Source organism: Phacochoerus africanus, chromosome 8 (genome assembly GCF_016906955.1).
Source record: "Phacochoerus africanus isolate WHEZ1 chromosome 8, ROS_Pafr_v1, whole genome shotgun sequence".
Lineage (NCBI taxonomy): Eukaryota > Metazoa > Chordata > Mammalia > Artiodactyla > Suidae > Phacochoerus > Phacochoerus africanus.
The window spans coordinates 77,288,099-77,304,524 of NC_062551.1; the positions used below are offsets into that span (position 1 = coordinate 77,288,099).

The 16,426-nt window shown below is 43.4% G+C and overlaps 1 protein-coding gene across 1 annotated transcript in view; it reads right to left on the bottom strand.

Moving 5' to 3' along the window:
• The window catches only part of UBR4 (ubiquitin protein ligase E3 component n-recognin 4), a 138,010-nt gene that overhangs the window by 113,140 nt on the left and 8,444 nt on the right, over positions 1 to 16,426 (bottom strand). Inside the window, 15 exon segments of the mRNA XM_047792179.1 lie at positions 499 to 686; positions 2,117 to 2,177; positions 2,179 to 2,235; positions 2,646 to 2,783; positions 2,924 to 3,023; positions 6,668 to 6,858; positions 7,024 to 7,083; positions 7,793 to 7,917; positions 12,041 to 12,165; positions 12,326 to 12,467; positions 12,579 to 12,681; positions 13,181 to 13,320; positions 13,435 to 13,564; positions 14,337 to 14,440; positions 15,665 to 15,762. Coding sequence (XP_047648135.1) covers positions 499 to 686; positions 2,117 to 2,177; positions 2,179 to 2,235; positions 2,646 to 2,783; positions 2,924 to 3,023; positions 6,668 to 6,858; positions 7,024 to 7,083; positions 7,793 to 7,917; positions 12,041 to 12,165; positions 12,326 to 12,467; positions 12,579 to 12,681; positions 13,181 to 13,320; positions 13,435 to 13,564; positions 14,337 to 14,440; positions 15,665 to 15,762 — 1,762 coding nt within the window.

Sequence of the window (16,426 nt, forward strand, 5' to 3'; positions counted from 1 at the left end):
CTCACTTCTATCTAACTCCAAAGGCTATGTTATTAACCCTCGTTCAGAGAAACAACACCAAGTACACAAGAATTATTTTTTCAACCATAATCAACACACTTAAAGTCTTAAATAAAAAATCTTTTTTTTTTTTTTGTCTTTTTAAGGCTGCACCCACGGCACATGGAGGTTCCCACGCTAGGGGTCTAACCGGAGCTGTAGCCATTGGCCTACACTGCAGCCGCAGCAACGACAGATCTGAGCCGCTTCTGCGACCTACACCACAGATCATGGCAATGCCGGATCCTTAACCTCCTGAGCAAGGCCAGGGGTCGAACCCGCAACTTCATAGTTCCTAGTCGGATTCATTTCCACTGTGCCAGGACGGGAACTCCATAAATAAAAATATCTTTAAACATTAGTTATCCAACCTACAAACATTTTTGTTCAAATGATCTGCTTTTCACACCCCTTCTCCCCATTTCTCCTTCCCCGTTAACCTCAGAAATCCACTCTTACCAATTCAGGATCTTTGCGACTTGCCAAAATGTTGCCTTTCTCACCAGGGGCCTGCTTACTGGGGCTTTTAACCCGAGGTGAGCTCTCCAGCGGAGGGGGAGGGGGAGGAGGTGGAGGTGCTGCTTTCTCTTTACTGGGGGAGATGGTCTCTTCAAACCACTGCCCCAGAATAGGCTCACTGTCATCATCTGAAGAGGGAAAGAGAAAAGCAACAAAAATAACATGTTTTTAAAAAATGTTGAGTATATCTGGAGTTTCTGTCGTGGTTCAGTGGTTAACGAACCGGACTAGTATCCATGAGGGCGAGGGTTCAATCCCTGGGCTTACTCAGTGGGTTAAGGATCTGGCGTTGCTGTGAGCTGTGGTGTCGGTCACAGACGTGGCTTGGATCTGACGTTGCTGTGGCTGTGGTGTAGGCTGGCAGCTGCAGCTCTGATTAGACCCCTAGCCCGGGAATCTCCATATGCTGTGGGTGTGGCCCTGAAAAAGCAAAAGACAAAAAAAAAGCGTACAAAAGTATCTAGATTATGACTGTAGTTAGAAGGCTGAATAAACTTGTCAAAACTCACCTCAGTGCATACCCAAAATAAGAGTATTTTATTGTATGTAAATTATATCTCAATAACACCAATATTATTTTAAAGAAGCTCAATGAAGGAAGAGAAATCACTTTTTTTTTTTTTTTTTTTGGCAAATGGAAGTTCCCGGGCCAGGGATTGAATCCAGCAACAAGGGATCCTTATCTCACTGCGCGATAGCAGGAACTCCGTCACCTCACTTTATTTTACTGGCAATAAGGCAAAGATTTTCAAGAGCAAATTTTTACTTGTCTCCAACTGCAAGCCTCAAGACATAGATTGTACCTCTAAGGAGTTCCCCGTGGTAGCTCAGCGGAAACAAATCTGACCAGCATCCATGAGGACACAGGTTTCCCGGGCATCACTCAGTGGATTAAGGATACAGCATTGCCGTGGGCTGTGGTGTAGGTTGCAGACACGGCTCGGATCTGGTGCTGCTATTGCTGTGGCTGTGGTGTAGGCCAGCAGCTACAGCTCTGATTCAACCCCTAGCCTGGGAACCTCCATGTGCCGTGGGTGTGGTCCTAAAAAGACCAAAAAAAAAAAAAAAAGGAATTGTACCTCTTTCAATATTGTACACTGCCCCCACAAACCTCATTATAAAGAATCTGAGATATTTATCTCATTCGGTCTCTCCACAAACCAAAGCAAGAGAAAATGTTAGTTTTGCCCTGTTGTTCACCACAGAGTCTGGCATTTCTCTCCTTCCCCAAGCCACACATCTATGACAAGTGCCCAACCCAATAGCTCACACAGGGCCTTTTAAGTTTCACTGGGAAAGCTGGGAGCAGAGTGCACAAAACAGATCAGGACAAAAAGAAACAAGAACAACTGAAATGTGTTTTGATTTTGGAGGGCTCTGCTGACTGCGGTTTCAATCATTCAGTCTTCAACAGCGCCACTTACTCCTGAATAACATGTCCCCTTTAAGTGCACATCCGGTCATGATCCACGCGAGGCAGGTGATTAGGAAGCTACTGGGGACACTTCGTGCCGCGCTCTGGGGCTTATCGCCTGGGAGAGAGGGGAGGGGCGTCTACCTTGGCTGCTGTCCTCCTCCGTGCTGCTGAAGTCATCCTCATAGTAAGTGTTTGAGTCAGTAAGAAGCACTGGCGTCGCTGCTCATGGAGCCCTTCCTCTGGCGCTGCAGGACACAGGCCTAGGAACACAGTCAGGTTTGAGGAACTGATGGGCGCATAAATGAAGTCACCCTATTTCATCCCGTTCACCACATGACATTTGCTCCATGTCTTCTTTTTTCTAAATCCAAGAGGTATCTATTTCTCCGAATAGCCCCCTTCAGGATTCTCACAGCTTTATAAAAGCACTCCAAAAGCAGAGATTTAGACAAGAATGGAAACAGGAATGTTTCCATAGCATCCTCTACGTTTCTGCTTCACCGTGCCAACTCCATGAATCAGGATGTTCATAATCAACAACTGATTCAAATGTTCGGAATCACTTAAGAGCTTTTCTCATTTCCAAAGCATTACCACAAATTATGAACAGATAAAGGTCATGGTGTCCAGTCAGTGGCATTCAAATTATCAATGGCAGGACCCCACCCACCTTTCTGTAGGAAGTTGAGAGTAATGTCAACAGCAGGTTCGTCAGTGGGACTGAGTCAATCAGCCGCTGAATCCTCTGTATGGAGGTGCTCTGGGCCATGATGCTCAGGACCGCAGGGGGACCGTCTGCCTCCCAACCCTGAAGGGAGCAACAGCAAAAGGGAACTGACGTTACTACTCAGCAGGAATTAAGAACCTGATCTGACGGCTCAAGATGGCTTACTTGGGAATGAGGCCAGCAGGCAACATGCTGGTTCTAAGTAAGTACAAGCCCCTCACCTTGTGCAGAGCCTCCACTTGCAGGTCTTGAAAGAGAGATGTCAACAGCTTGACAGCATGGTTTGCCAGTATTACTGAGAGCACCCCAAATCCCTGATGCCTACACAAAGAAAAAGGAAAGCACAAACCCTGAGATTACTCATGACAAATTACAATCTTGGAAACCATAGCCCTTGCCATTTTGGGGCCTAGACCCCTTTCAGAATCTATGGACCTTTCCCCGAGTTCGGGGGGGGGGGGGGGGAATTGCACAAACAAAATCTGCACATGATTTCATAAGTTTACAATCTCCCTAAAGCCCATCTACAGACTGCCTAAGGAGCCTCAGGCTTCAGGTTAAGAATTTCAAAACTTGGAGCTCCCTTTGCGGCTAAGCGATGACAAATCCGACTATTATCCACAAGGATGCAGGTTTGACCCCTGGCCTCACTCAGTGGGTTAAGGATCCAGCATTGCCGTGAGCTGTGGTATAGGTCACAGACATGGCTCAGATCCCACGTTGCTGTGGCTGTGGTGTAGGCCAGTGGCTACAGCTACAATTTGGACCCCTAGCCTGGGAACCTCCATATGCCATGGTGTGGCCCTAAAATGACAAAAAAAAAAAAAAAAAAAAAAGAATTCCAAAACTAGGGAGGGCCCACCGTGGCTCGGGAGGTTACAAACTCAACTAGTATCCATGAGGATGTGGGTTTGATCTCTGGCTTCGCTCACTGGGTTAAAGGATTTGGGGTTGCCTCGAGCCATGGTGTAGGTCGCAGATGTGGCTCAGATCCTACATCACTGGCCTGCAGCATAGGCCAGCAGCTGCAGTTCCAATTTGACCCCCAGCCTGGGAACTTCCATATGCTGAAGATGTGGCCCTAAAAAGCAAAAAAGGAAAAAAAAAAGAAAGGAAGAAAGAAAGAAACTACAGCCATTTTAAAAATGTTACTGCTGCAGCTAAGGAGTGCTAAGCATGAAGTAAAACTCAAAAATCAAAAACTACTCTTCTCTCCAGAACATGCTTACCTCCCTACTCTGCCATGTATCTACTGCCTACCATCCCAAGGACTGTATCAGATTTCAGACTGTATCAGATTTCACTTCCTCAAGGAAGCCTGCCTTGATTTCTCTAACCAGGTCAAATGCCTCTACTATAATACTCTCTAGATACAATTTTACATATACATTCATGAATATCAACTTCTTGTTTCTCTTTGGAACGTGTCTATTTTTGTTGCTGTTGTTTATCAGCATTCCAGAACTAATACAAAGCCTGGAACAGAAAAGGTAGTGAATGATTTGTTGAATAAGGTTCAGAATTTATCTTCCTCCCTCAACTCCAAACTCACATATGCAACTGCTTAATCAGCATCTCACATAGAAAATGATACAGGAGTTCCCACCCTGGCTCAGTGGAAACGAATCCAACTAAGAACCATGACGTTGCGGGTTCGATTCCTGGCCTCGCTCAGTGAGTCAAGGATCCGGTGTTGTTGTGAGCTGAGGAGTAGGTCACAGACGTGGCTCACATCTGGTGTTGCCATGGCTCTGGTGTAGACCAGTGGCTACAGCTCTGATTCAACCCCTAGCCTGGGAACCTCCATATGCCACTAGTATGGCCCTAAAAAGCAAAAAAAGAAAGAAAAAAAAAGAAAATGATACAAGTGAACTTATTTACAAACCACAGACTCACAGACTTAGAGAACAAATTTATGGTTACCAAAGGGGAAAGGTGGAGGGGAGGGATAAATTAGGAGTTTGGGATTAGCATATACACACACTACTATATAGAAATTAGATAATCATGGAGTTCCCTGGTGGCCTAGCAGTTAAGGACTCAGCATTGTTACTGCTGTGGCTTAAGTACAATCCCTGGCCCATGAAACTTCCACATGTTGTAAGCAATGGCCAAAAAAATTTATAAATTAAAAAAAAAAAAAAAGATAATCAACAGACCTACTCTACTCAATATTCCAAAATAACCTATATGGGAAAAGAACCTGAAAAAAAGACATATGTATATGTAGAACTGAATCACTTTGCTGTACACCTGAAACTAATAACGTTGTAAATCAACTATACTCCAATTTTTAAATTTTTTTAAAAAAATCTCACACAGAGATCTGATGGTCATTACAAACACAGCATGGCCCACATTACACTGCTTTTTTTTTTTTTTTTTTTTTAAAGGGCCACACCTATAGCACATGAAAGTTCCCAGGCTAGGGGCTGAATGGGAGCTGTAGTCACCAGCCTTAACACCACATCCAAGCCCTGTCTCCGACCTTCACCACACCTCATGGCAAGGCCAGATCCTTAACCCACTGAGCAAGGCCAGGGATCGAAGCCACATCCTCATGGATACTAGCTGGGTTCTTGACCCAATGAACCACAACAGGATCTCCCGGATTATTCTTCATTTCTTCCCCTTCCTGCCACCCAATCTACTCCTCAACTGGTGTGCCATGTCAGTAAATTACACAACCCAGGTGCTCATGCCAAAAATTCTGATGCTGTATTTTTCATACTCAACATCCAAGACATCAGCTAATCCCGTCAGCTGGACCTTCAAAACATATCCCGATTTGACCCTGCCTTCGCCACCACCACGCTACTCCAAGTGCCCTCATCTCTCGTCTGGAACAAGGAATTAGCTTCCTAACTGTTCTTTCCTCGCTCTTGACCCCACAGTCTATTCTCCACACAGCAGATGGGTCCTCAGGTCACCAATAAATCAAATCATACCAACCTCCCTTCTTGCAAGCCCTCTAACACCTACAGATTACGCTTGGACCTAGGTGTTCTGGCTCCTGGCTACCTCTCTGACCTAATTTTCTATCACTCCGCTTCCTGGATTTCTCTCCTCTAGACACACTGACCTTGCTGATCCTTAAAAATGCCCATCACACCTCCACCTCAAAACTTGACCAACTCTATCCCCATATGTGCATGGCTCATCTGTCACTTCACTTTACTATATCTTGCTTTCAGAGCCCTTTCCGGACCATGCTTACTAAAGTAACAGCCCCTGCCACTCTCAAGCTCCTTGTACTGGCTTATTTTTCTTCACAACATTTATATATGATAATCTATTACGAACTTACTAGTGTATCTATTCACTGTTGCTTCAGTTAGAAAGCCAACCCTATAAAGGTAAGGAGATTGCTTTGCTTAGTGCTATATCCTCAATGTTTGGATAGGGCCTTATAGTACACGGTAGGGACTGAAAAAATAAATAAAATCCAGGAATGCCTAGGCTTAGAAAATAAAACCTTGAACAACACAGAAGTCATATCTCTAACTTCTTTCCTGGCAAGCAAGGTGTTTTGTCCAGAATTTATCAAAAGAGTAGCAAATGTTTCAAGAAGCAAGCCAGGAGGACTGGACAGAATTCTCATTTTACAGGTTAAATACGCAAGTGATGAGTTGTCCAAGTCAAACAAGCCCATTTTGCAGAACAGAAACAGGTTTTGTTTTTTTTTTCTGACTTTAAACCTCATAAAAAATCCTAAAACATATTACACAGATATTTCCTCCCTCCTACAGAGAAGGAAACAAGACCAGAGAGAATGAGTGATTTACCCAATATCACAGAGCTATGATGTAGAGACAGTAAACCATGATCAGCATCATAGCTGTTAAATTCAACTGGATGAAGGTCAATTTTTCTATTGATGTGGAGATGAGAGGAGTGGCACTAGTGCCCCCACAAGATAAAATGGCAGGGAAACAAAACTGAGTGGCAATCAAGTAGACACATACCCTTTTCCAGGCCCCAGTTTTGGAGAGCCCACTCCTTCTTTTGTCCGAGAAAGGATGTCTCTGACTCGGAGTGCAGCCAGTGGATCTTTCTCTTTCCCCTTATCAGCCAAGGCAGTAGGACTGAGGTTCAATATAAGGAAAAGGCTGTTCAACAAACACCAGGCACCCAGCAGTTGGAAGTTCTGATAGTGCTGTTCAAAGAGAAACAAAAATATATATATATATATATATATATATATATATATATATATATATAGACAGAGAGAGAGAGAGAGAGAGAGAGAGAGAGATCTTATAGGCTGTATATCTTACAGATTATATATAAGACAGCAATGTAGCAGAGACACACTTCTTACCTCACCACCAGCCCGGCGGGAATTGCTAATTGCTTGTCCAATCATGTCATAGATTTCAAGCTGTCCAATATCAAACACACAAAAATCTGAGCAAGCTGACACAGTTAATTATAAACGCTACATCCTACCCACGTTGATTTAGCTTGAAGAGTTCAATATCCTCAAGCCATTTCCAATGATATAATTCCAACACTCTGTCCTTGGTTTTCACATGATGTTGACACCCTCTTTTATCCAGCTCACCTTCTCAGAGCCGTTCCCTCCACCCAATCTAAAGCAATACACCCAGGATCACTTCAGATCACTTTCTAACACTGTGCATCTACTCCGCTTATTACTACCTGAAATCATCTCATGTTTATCCTATGTCTCCACTACAAGTATAATGACACATAGAAAGTCCTCAAGGAGTTCCCTGGTGGACCAGCGGTAGAAGACTTGGCATCGTCACAGCTGTAGCTCAGGTTTGATTCCTGGCCCAGTAACTTACACATGTCAGAGGCACAAAGCCCCCCCGCCTCAAAAAAACTTTCTATAGACAGCCCTCAAATACATTTGCTGACTGAATGACTCATCTTTCCAAAGTCCACTGCCCCCACGAAGCGGTACTGTTTTCTGCAGAGCCAACCAATCTGCCAAAAAGAACGCCTACCTCTTAGACCTACTACCCAAGAGGAAGGGGTATGGATATGGTGTCCTTCCCCCAAGCCAGGCCATATTCCTGCATTTGAATAATCGAGGCTCCTGCACCCCCAGAGGTGTAGCTTACACATTTCTGGACAATTGTAGCTGCATCACTCTCATAGTCTTCTTCCTTGGAGCTAGTGGACCCCGTCCGCACTTGCTGGGCACTACCTACATGAAGGATGGCCATACAAGTTGCCACACTCACACCTGAAAAAAAAAAATGCACACATTCCAAAAAATTGAAACACAAAACATAATCCACCCAAAGCAATTCCATGATTTGATTACTGAAAACAAATTCCATAAGAGCAAGACTAAACCCAGTGTTACTATACGACCCAACAAGCCCACTAACAGGTATTTACCCAAAAGAGCTGAAATCTTTCCACACAAAACATATATACAAATATTTATTGTCACTTTATTCATAATTTCCAACAAATGGAAGCACTCAGGATGCCCTTTCATATGTGAATCAATAAACAAATTGATTTATCCATAAAAGGAACATCATACAGCAATAAAGGGATGAGCTGTCAAGCCACAGAAAGACACAGAAGAGTCTAAAATGCACATAGTTGGCTCTCCATATCTGCAGATTCTCATCTGGAGACCTGATCCGCAGTTGGTGGAATCTGAGGATGCAGAAGCTGCAAATGCAGAGGCCAACTGTACTACACCCCCTTTTTTTTTTTTTTTGGCTTTTTAGGGCCGCACCCATAGCATATGGAGGTTCCCAGGCTAGGGGTCGAATCAGAGCTGTGGCTGCTGGCCTACACCATAGCCATAGCAACGAGGGATCCAAGCCACATCTGCAACCTATACCACAGCTCACAGCAATGCTGGATCCTTAATCCAGTGAGCAAGGCCGGGGGTCGAACCTGCAGCCTCGTGGATTTTAGTCAGATTTGTTTCCACTGAGCCACAACGGGAACTCCTGTACCGTTTTATATAAGGACTTGAGCATCCACAGATTTTGGTATCACAGGGCTTCCTGAAACTGCTCCCTGCCGCACAACGGCAAAAGTCGTCAGTCTGAAAAGGCTACATACTATATAATTGATCCTAACTCTATGACACTCTAGAAAAGGCCAACTATGCAGACAGTAAAAGACTAGTGATTGCTAAGAGCCAGGGGTAGGGGCAGGGGAGAGGGACTACGAGGTTGAACAGGGGGTTGGGGGCATTGAAAATATTCTGTATGAGGTGATGATGGTTACATGACATTATGCATTTGTCAAAACCCATAAACTGTACAACACAAAGAAAGAAACCTAATGTAAACTACAGACTTCAGTTGGTAATAATCTATCAATATTGGTTCACCAATTACCACAAATACATTAATGCAATATGTCAATAATAAGGGAAATGTGTATAGTGTACAGAAAGTATATGGAAACTCTGTACAATCTGCTCAATTCTTCTGCAAACCTAAAAAACTGCTTTAAAAATGAACTCTATTAATTTAGATTTTTTTTTTCTTTTTTTTCTTTTGGTCTTTTTGTCTTTTTATGGCCGCACCCGCAGCATATGGAGATTCCCAGGCTAGGGGTCTAATCGGAGCTATACCCACTGGCCTACACCACAGCCACAGCAACGCCAAATCCGAGCTGCATCTGCGACCTACACCACAGCTCATGGCAACACTGGATCCTTAACCCACTGATCGAGGCTAGGGATCGAACCTGCAACCTCATGGTTCCTGGTTAGATTCGTTTCTGCTGCGCCATGACGGGAACTCCTAAAACATTTAAAAAATTTTTTAAGATAATAGAAAAAAATCCCACACTTAATATTTCTCAAAGACATCTAGGCCAAATCACTTTCTTTAAACAAATCCCAAGTGATGAAATCTCAACAAGCCAAATCTGAGCTCTTGATTTAAACAAGAATTTAAAAAGATTCTTTAATCTTTATTGACTAAGTACACTGAGGTCCATACTCAAGAAATTCCCTGAAAACTGGAGTTCCCTCTATGGTGCAGTGGGTTAGGAATCTAACTGCAAGAGTTATTGCTGTGGCGCAACCAGATCAGCAGTGTCTTGGGAGCACTGGGACACAAATTCAATCCTGTCACAGCACAGTAGGCTGAGGATCCAGCGATGCTGCAGCTGCAACTTAAGTTGCAACTGTGATTCAGATCTGATCCCTGGCCCAGGAGCTCCATATGCCACAGGGTGGCCAGGAAAAAAAAAAAATCTGACTGCAGTAACTTGGATGGCTGCGGAGGCAGGTTTGATCCCTGGCCTGACACAGTGGGTTAAAGGATCCACAGCTATGACCTTGATTCAACCCCTGGCCAGGGAACTTCCATATGCCGCCTGTGCGGTCATAACATTTTTTTTTAAAGACAGAAAAGAAATTCCCTGAAAATTGAAATTAATAAACCACAAATTTAAAAATGCGAAAATCGAAGACAGAGAACTGAGAAATAAACACCAGAAACAGGTTTGGAGAGAGCCCATCCTCACAGCAGCTTCAGCTTTCCATTCCCACAGCTGCTCCTCTAGCTCAGGCCCTTCCCAAATGATGGCAAATTCACCCTAACATGCCTTCCAGCCTCCCACATATCCCCAACACCTCAAAACACCCTGGTACTTCTGCCTGAACGTGTTTCCTGAAGTACAGCTCAGCTCCTGCCACATTTCAAAATCTTTAATGGTCTCTACTATCTACAGGCTATGGTCCAAAGGACTTAGACTGCACTTCTAGGCCCTTGGTGAGGAGGTCCCATTGTGACTCAGTGGTAACAAATCCAACTAGTATCCACAAAGATGCAGATTCGATCCCTGGCCTGGCTCAGTGGGTTAAGGATCCAGTGTTGCCATAGCTGTGGTATAGGCTGGCAGCTACAGCTCCAGTTCAACCCCTAGCCTGAGAACCTCCATATGCCACAGGTGCAACCCTAAAAAGCAAATAAAATAAAAATAAACCCTCAGTGATTGGGTCCCATTTCCTTTCCAGCTGTACAACACCTGCTAATCTCATTCACATACACAATGTTCCTCCAAACTCTGGGACACCGTGGTCTTGCTTTCACCGCTGCCTGGGATAGTCATGCTGAAATCCTACCTGTCCTGTCCTGCAAGATATATCAGCAGAACTCCTTTGCAACTACTGCCTTCCCCAATTCAAAGTACCTGTATCTTTATATTTCTATTTACACACAGATGTTTAAAATAAAGCTATTCAGGAGTTCCCATCATGGCTCAGTGGTTAACGAACCCGACTAGCAACCATGAGAATGCAGGTTTGATCCCTGGCCTCACTCAGTGGGTTAATGGTCCGGCGTTGCCATGAGCTGTAGTGTAGGTCACAGACCAGGCTCGGATCCCACGTTGCTGTGGCTGTGGTGTAGGCCAGCAGCTACAGCTCCGATTTGACCCCTAGCCTGGGAACCTCCATAAGCAGTTAACTCCAAAAGCTCCATATGCTTTTTAGGGTATGGCCCTAAAAAGACAATAGACAAAAAATAAAAATGAAAAAATAAAGCTATTCAAAGAATTGCAGGGAGATGATTAACCTCAGCAATTTCTTGGTGCTCCCAAGGTCAGGTTTCCAAGACTGTTCAAATCCTCACTCACAGTACCCAGTAAACACTGGAAATTGTTATACCTCCCAAAACATACCAGGACTATGGTATTTGAAATGAAGGATCAGCGACTTGGGTTAAAAAATCACTGTAACAATAACTTAAAAGAGAGTAACCACCAGCTGTTAGGCCCTACTTCCGAGGCAGCATAATCAACAGGAAGAGATGGGATTTTGTGGAAGCATGGAGAATAACAATCATTGTATTTATCAATATAAACAGATACCACCTGTCCCATGAAGCCTTCCTCAAATCTATTCCCAAAAAGAGACTGCAAGACTCAATCTCTTCCTTCTTTGCGTGCCCACAACATTCTCCACTTCTCTTTTCTTCTCCACTTCTCTTTTCTCCTTTATCATCTCCTACTTTACATTACGCTCTGTGGTCCCATCTGTTCTCCACTGCTCAAGTGTAGGCTCCTTGAGGGCAGGGATTACACATTACTCATCTCAGTATCCCAAAAGCACGTGGCATTTTGCTTTTCACACAGCAGACATTTACTACATGAACATACCACTATGAAATCAATATGCACATAACACAATGGCAACAGATGAACAATAAGGCAGTTTACAAGATTCCTATTGAGACCTCCTTTCACCTAGATGAGCTATGAAAGGATCCTTGGGGAAAGGGACTAAGGAAAGGGGGAAAGAGTACTCAGGATCTCACAGCTTCCAGAAAGTATAACCATGCTTGGCTGAGAAAGTGAGATCAGATATGATAACTTCTCACCTGCATACAGACAACTTAGGCTGAGGACTGTCACATCCTGCAGACGAGAAGGATTGAGAGGTTCCAACACAGGGAGAGAAAGGGTATCCAACGCCATGGTTACATCGATCACTAGTGAATGAAAACTGGAATGTAACAGAAGAGAAGATGAACAAAAATATCTCTTTGAATCACTTGCTTCTATAATCTGACAAAGAAAGTCGGCATGCCACAAAAACTAACAAGTCTCTCTCTTTTTGAGAACAGCATTGAAACGTAACACACATGTGCCCTGGAGCGCCTTACCCATTGCGAACGGCAGTGGCATCTGCTACTGTCGCAGGCATGATGAAGAAGGAATTGGCCAACACTGCATCTTGAAACCGGTTGATGTAGCGCAGGAAATAGGGCAGGTTCAAACACACACGCAGCAGCTTCTCTGAGCCACCTGAAGTAACGAAAAAGGCTCAACCTTACCAAGAGGCCTCTGCTGCTTATTTTCCTCTCAAGGAATTTCTGAAGGCAGAGAAACCAGCTTTCTGACAACAATTAAGCTTACCAAGCTCCTGAAGACTAGCCACATTCTGAGCTATGAACACATTCTTGGTTTTGACAGCAGAGGCTTGATCTGTGGATGACTGCTCATCACCTTCTCCTTCCGCCTGAAAAGAAACAAAGGACACGAAAGGCTTATCAAGAAATTATCATCAGGTTAGCTGTTGCCCTCAAGCTCAGAATCGACAAACTGACAGCAGCTCTGCAGGTACTCTTCAGACTTCCCAGTAATGAGGGGGTAATCTCTCTCTAATGTTGGAGAAAATACAAGTTATTTTCCAAGAGGAGGGGAAAATATATAGCTTTAAAATATATATCTATCCTGCTACTAGTACAGAGTGATGCCTTTTACAGAAAGGAGTTTAGACTCTTTATTTGTCCATTTGCATCGAGAAATGTTAGAAGAATGGTCATCAAGAGAATAACTGTGGACAGAAAGAATTGGGGTGTTACTTATTTTTGCTTTGTTTTCAACTTTTTTTCTACCATAGGCATGTACATCATTTCATATCACAAATATAAAATACGTTTGCTAGTTCTTTTTTCTAGAATCATCATCTTAACAAAAACCCCACAGGATGAGGCCATTTGGCTGCACTAACTCACCGGAGTCTGTGGCCCTACGGGCGATGATGCTACAGTTCTAGGATTAAAAACTGATGTCAGCTGGTTCAAAAAATTCATCTGGACCTCCTTCTGCCTCAGCTCTGGGCTTACTGGGGAGGCCAGCTCTTTCTGATCTTCCACTGTAAAATACAAAAGCAGGAGAAGGGATGAGGGCAGTGCCACTAGAAGGCAAAAGGGGGAAAACCTGGCCAGGAGAGTGGCCAAGAAACCAGGTCAGGTGAAGGAACACGCACCATCTGAGAGTGTCTTCACTGTTTGTGGCAGCTTGGCCGATTTCATCATTGCTGTAAACGTGATAATTTCAGTTCTGTCTAGTCGACTGCAGCCAGTGCACAGGCCCTTGATGAGGAGAATCAAGTGTTTCTGACAAGAAAAGAAATTCAAGTACATCTTTTAGAAGATTTTATTCTTTAGGGACCTCTAACTGGCACAGGGCCAAATTTAGGTTCATACCAAGAATTGCAAATTAGGAGAAAATCACTAAAGCAGAGATCACAAGCTGATGGTCCCGAGACCATACCAGCTTGCAGGTTTGTCTCACTGTTCTCACAGTGGTGGTGGTGTTTAATTTGAAGTTATGGCTAACTTTTTAAAGCATGGAAGGTTTAACATACAAATGGAGATTTCCTGTCACTCTCAATAATTCAGCACTCCAGGCTCCGTTCTTGCATGGCAACAATCACCTGGAGCCAAATGTGACTGGCCCCTTCATAGCTAGGTCATGCACCCTTTTCATCTCAACTAACACACTTAACTCATATGTTACCTGCCCGGCCCCCAAAGGCATACACCCTTGCAATCCTTGAAAAAGCCTCTGCAGCCCTCTATGCCAGAGGTTGGTAAACCATGGCCCCAATTCAGCCCACTATGTTTCTGTAAATAAAGTTGACTGGACCACAGCTGTGCTCATCCGTTTACGCATTGTCTGTCACTGCTTTCACACTACAAAAGCAGAGTTTAAAAGGCAGAGACCAGCTGCAACAAGGTCTGAATGGTCAGCAAATTATTTACTATGTGGCCTATCACAGAAAAAGTTTACCAACCCCTACTCTAGGCCATGCCTTCTCCATCATTCCACTAGTCAGTGACAAGCCCACCTCAAAATAAGGGCCAGAAAAAGGCCCATTACTCTTACCTGGGACACAGCGCAAGCCTCGTCTGGATTCTCCAGACGTAGGAGAGAAAACTCGATCAGGACCTTACAGGCTGCTGCCACAGACTGAAGCTGGTTCCGGGGAACTGAGAAGTAATAAGCTTTACTTAACTCAAGACTGCTATGACTCACTTCAGCCTCAGAGTCAATAAACCAAACCAGTAAGTATTGAGCTCCATATGTTCAGCATTCCCAATATCATTCTATAATGATTCTTCAGAACCAACAACCCAATAAGCAAGCAAGGCAACTGGGCATTGATAACCATCAATTGCTTCTAGGTCAATGAACATTTATTATAAATTAAGATAATTCTCAAAAAAAAAAAAACAAAGAAATTAAGATAACTCTAAAATGAATTATATCACAGGAAGAACCATGCACTTCAAATACATTAACCCACTTAATCCTTAAACCAATTCTAGGAGGTAGACATTGTCATCCTCTCCCCTTCCTTTTTTTTTTTTTTAACAGATAAGGAAATTAAACCATAGAGAGGTTAAATGACTTGCCCAAAGTTACACGGCTAGAGTCAAATTCACGAAGTCTGGCTCTAGAGTTCACGCTCTTAACCACTAGAATATACCACCTCTCCTTTTCCCTTGTGCAGTGGGCTTCCCACTCAAAATTTCTTACACTGGTAGCCAATGCCTATAATAAACAGGACTGGACACTGAAGGATTACTCAACAACTCTGCAACTTCCTTTCATTTTGCTTGCTTAGCAAATTAAGTAAACAAATAATTAGAATTCTTCAGAACTATATGAGTTAGGATTTTAAACAAGTGAAGATGCAAAATTGCAGAAATAGTGGAATGTAAGGGTTTGGACACTTTGTGGGGGGGTGGGTAGAAAGTTTAAAAGATAGGGAACTGACGTTGAAATCCCTTCACATACCAGAGAACACAAAAGGAGAATCTAATTTCTCACTGAAACCAAATAAGGAATAGAGCCTCGGTTAGTGGCTGCTAACCCTGGGTCAGTATCCACCTTGCCCAATTCCACCACCCACGCCCCCGAAATTAGCACACTAGTAATTACATGTGTGAGATCAATAAAATGGTTCTGATTAAAAAGGTAAGGAAGGTTAATTTGATGGGTAATGAAGTAGATGTCCAAACAATTTTTGTTAGCCTAGGTAAAGGAACTTCCAGAGCCTTTTCGGCCTGACAATTATCTCCACTCTTAGATGAAGAGGTTAGAACTAAAACACAAACTCATTAACAACTTGTTCAGACACCCTAACAAGAGGATACACAATTCCCCATTCACAAAGTCTTACAAGGGAATGACAAGAGTGGAATACTTACTGAGGCTACAAACTGTTGTAATATAGTGTGTGGAAAGTGCAACAAAGGATGAGTAGAATGGCTCGTACTGCTTCTCGTGGTGCAAGATTTCTGTTTCACTGCAAAGAAAATATTTCAGTCAACATTTACTTAGTGCTTGCTATATGCTAGCTACCCTACCCCTTTATAGGCATTACCTGACCTCATCCTCTTGCAATCCTACTTGGTAGGCACTGTTATCATTCCTATATTCAAGTTGAGAAAATGAAGCTTAAAGAATTAAAACAAAGTATCTTCTTCAAGGTACTAAGCTTAGTAAGTATCGAAGGCTAATAATAAACAGGAAAAACTTTTTTTTTGACTTTTGCGTTTTTAGGGCCACACCCAAGGCATATGGAGGTTCCCAGGCTAGGAGTCTAATTGGAGCTGTTGCTGCTGGCCTATGCCAGAGCCACAGCAACGCCAGATTTGAGCCGTGTCTGAGACCTACATCACAGCTCACAGCAACGCCGGTTCCTTAACCCAATGAGGTTCCTTAACCCACTGAGCCAGGGTTCGAACCTGCAACTTCATGGTTCCTAGTCAGACATGTTTCCGCTGCCCCAAGACAGGAACTCCGGGAAACACTTTCAAACTCACTTAGAATTAAAGAAACAAGAAAAAACACAACAGGATACCATTTTGTCCTATATTACTGATTGGCAAAGACCAAAATTTAACTAATAATGCCATGAGCTGGCAAAAAAAAGGGTTACAGCACAGCACTCAAAACACTGTTGGAAT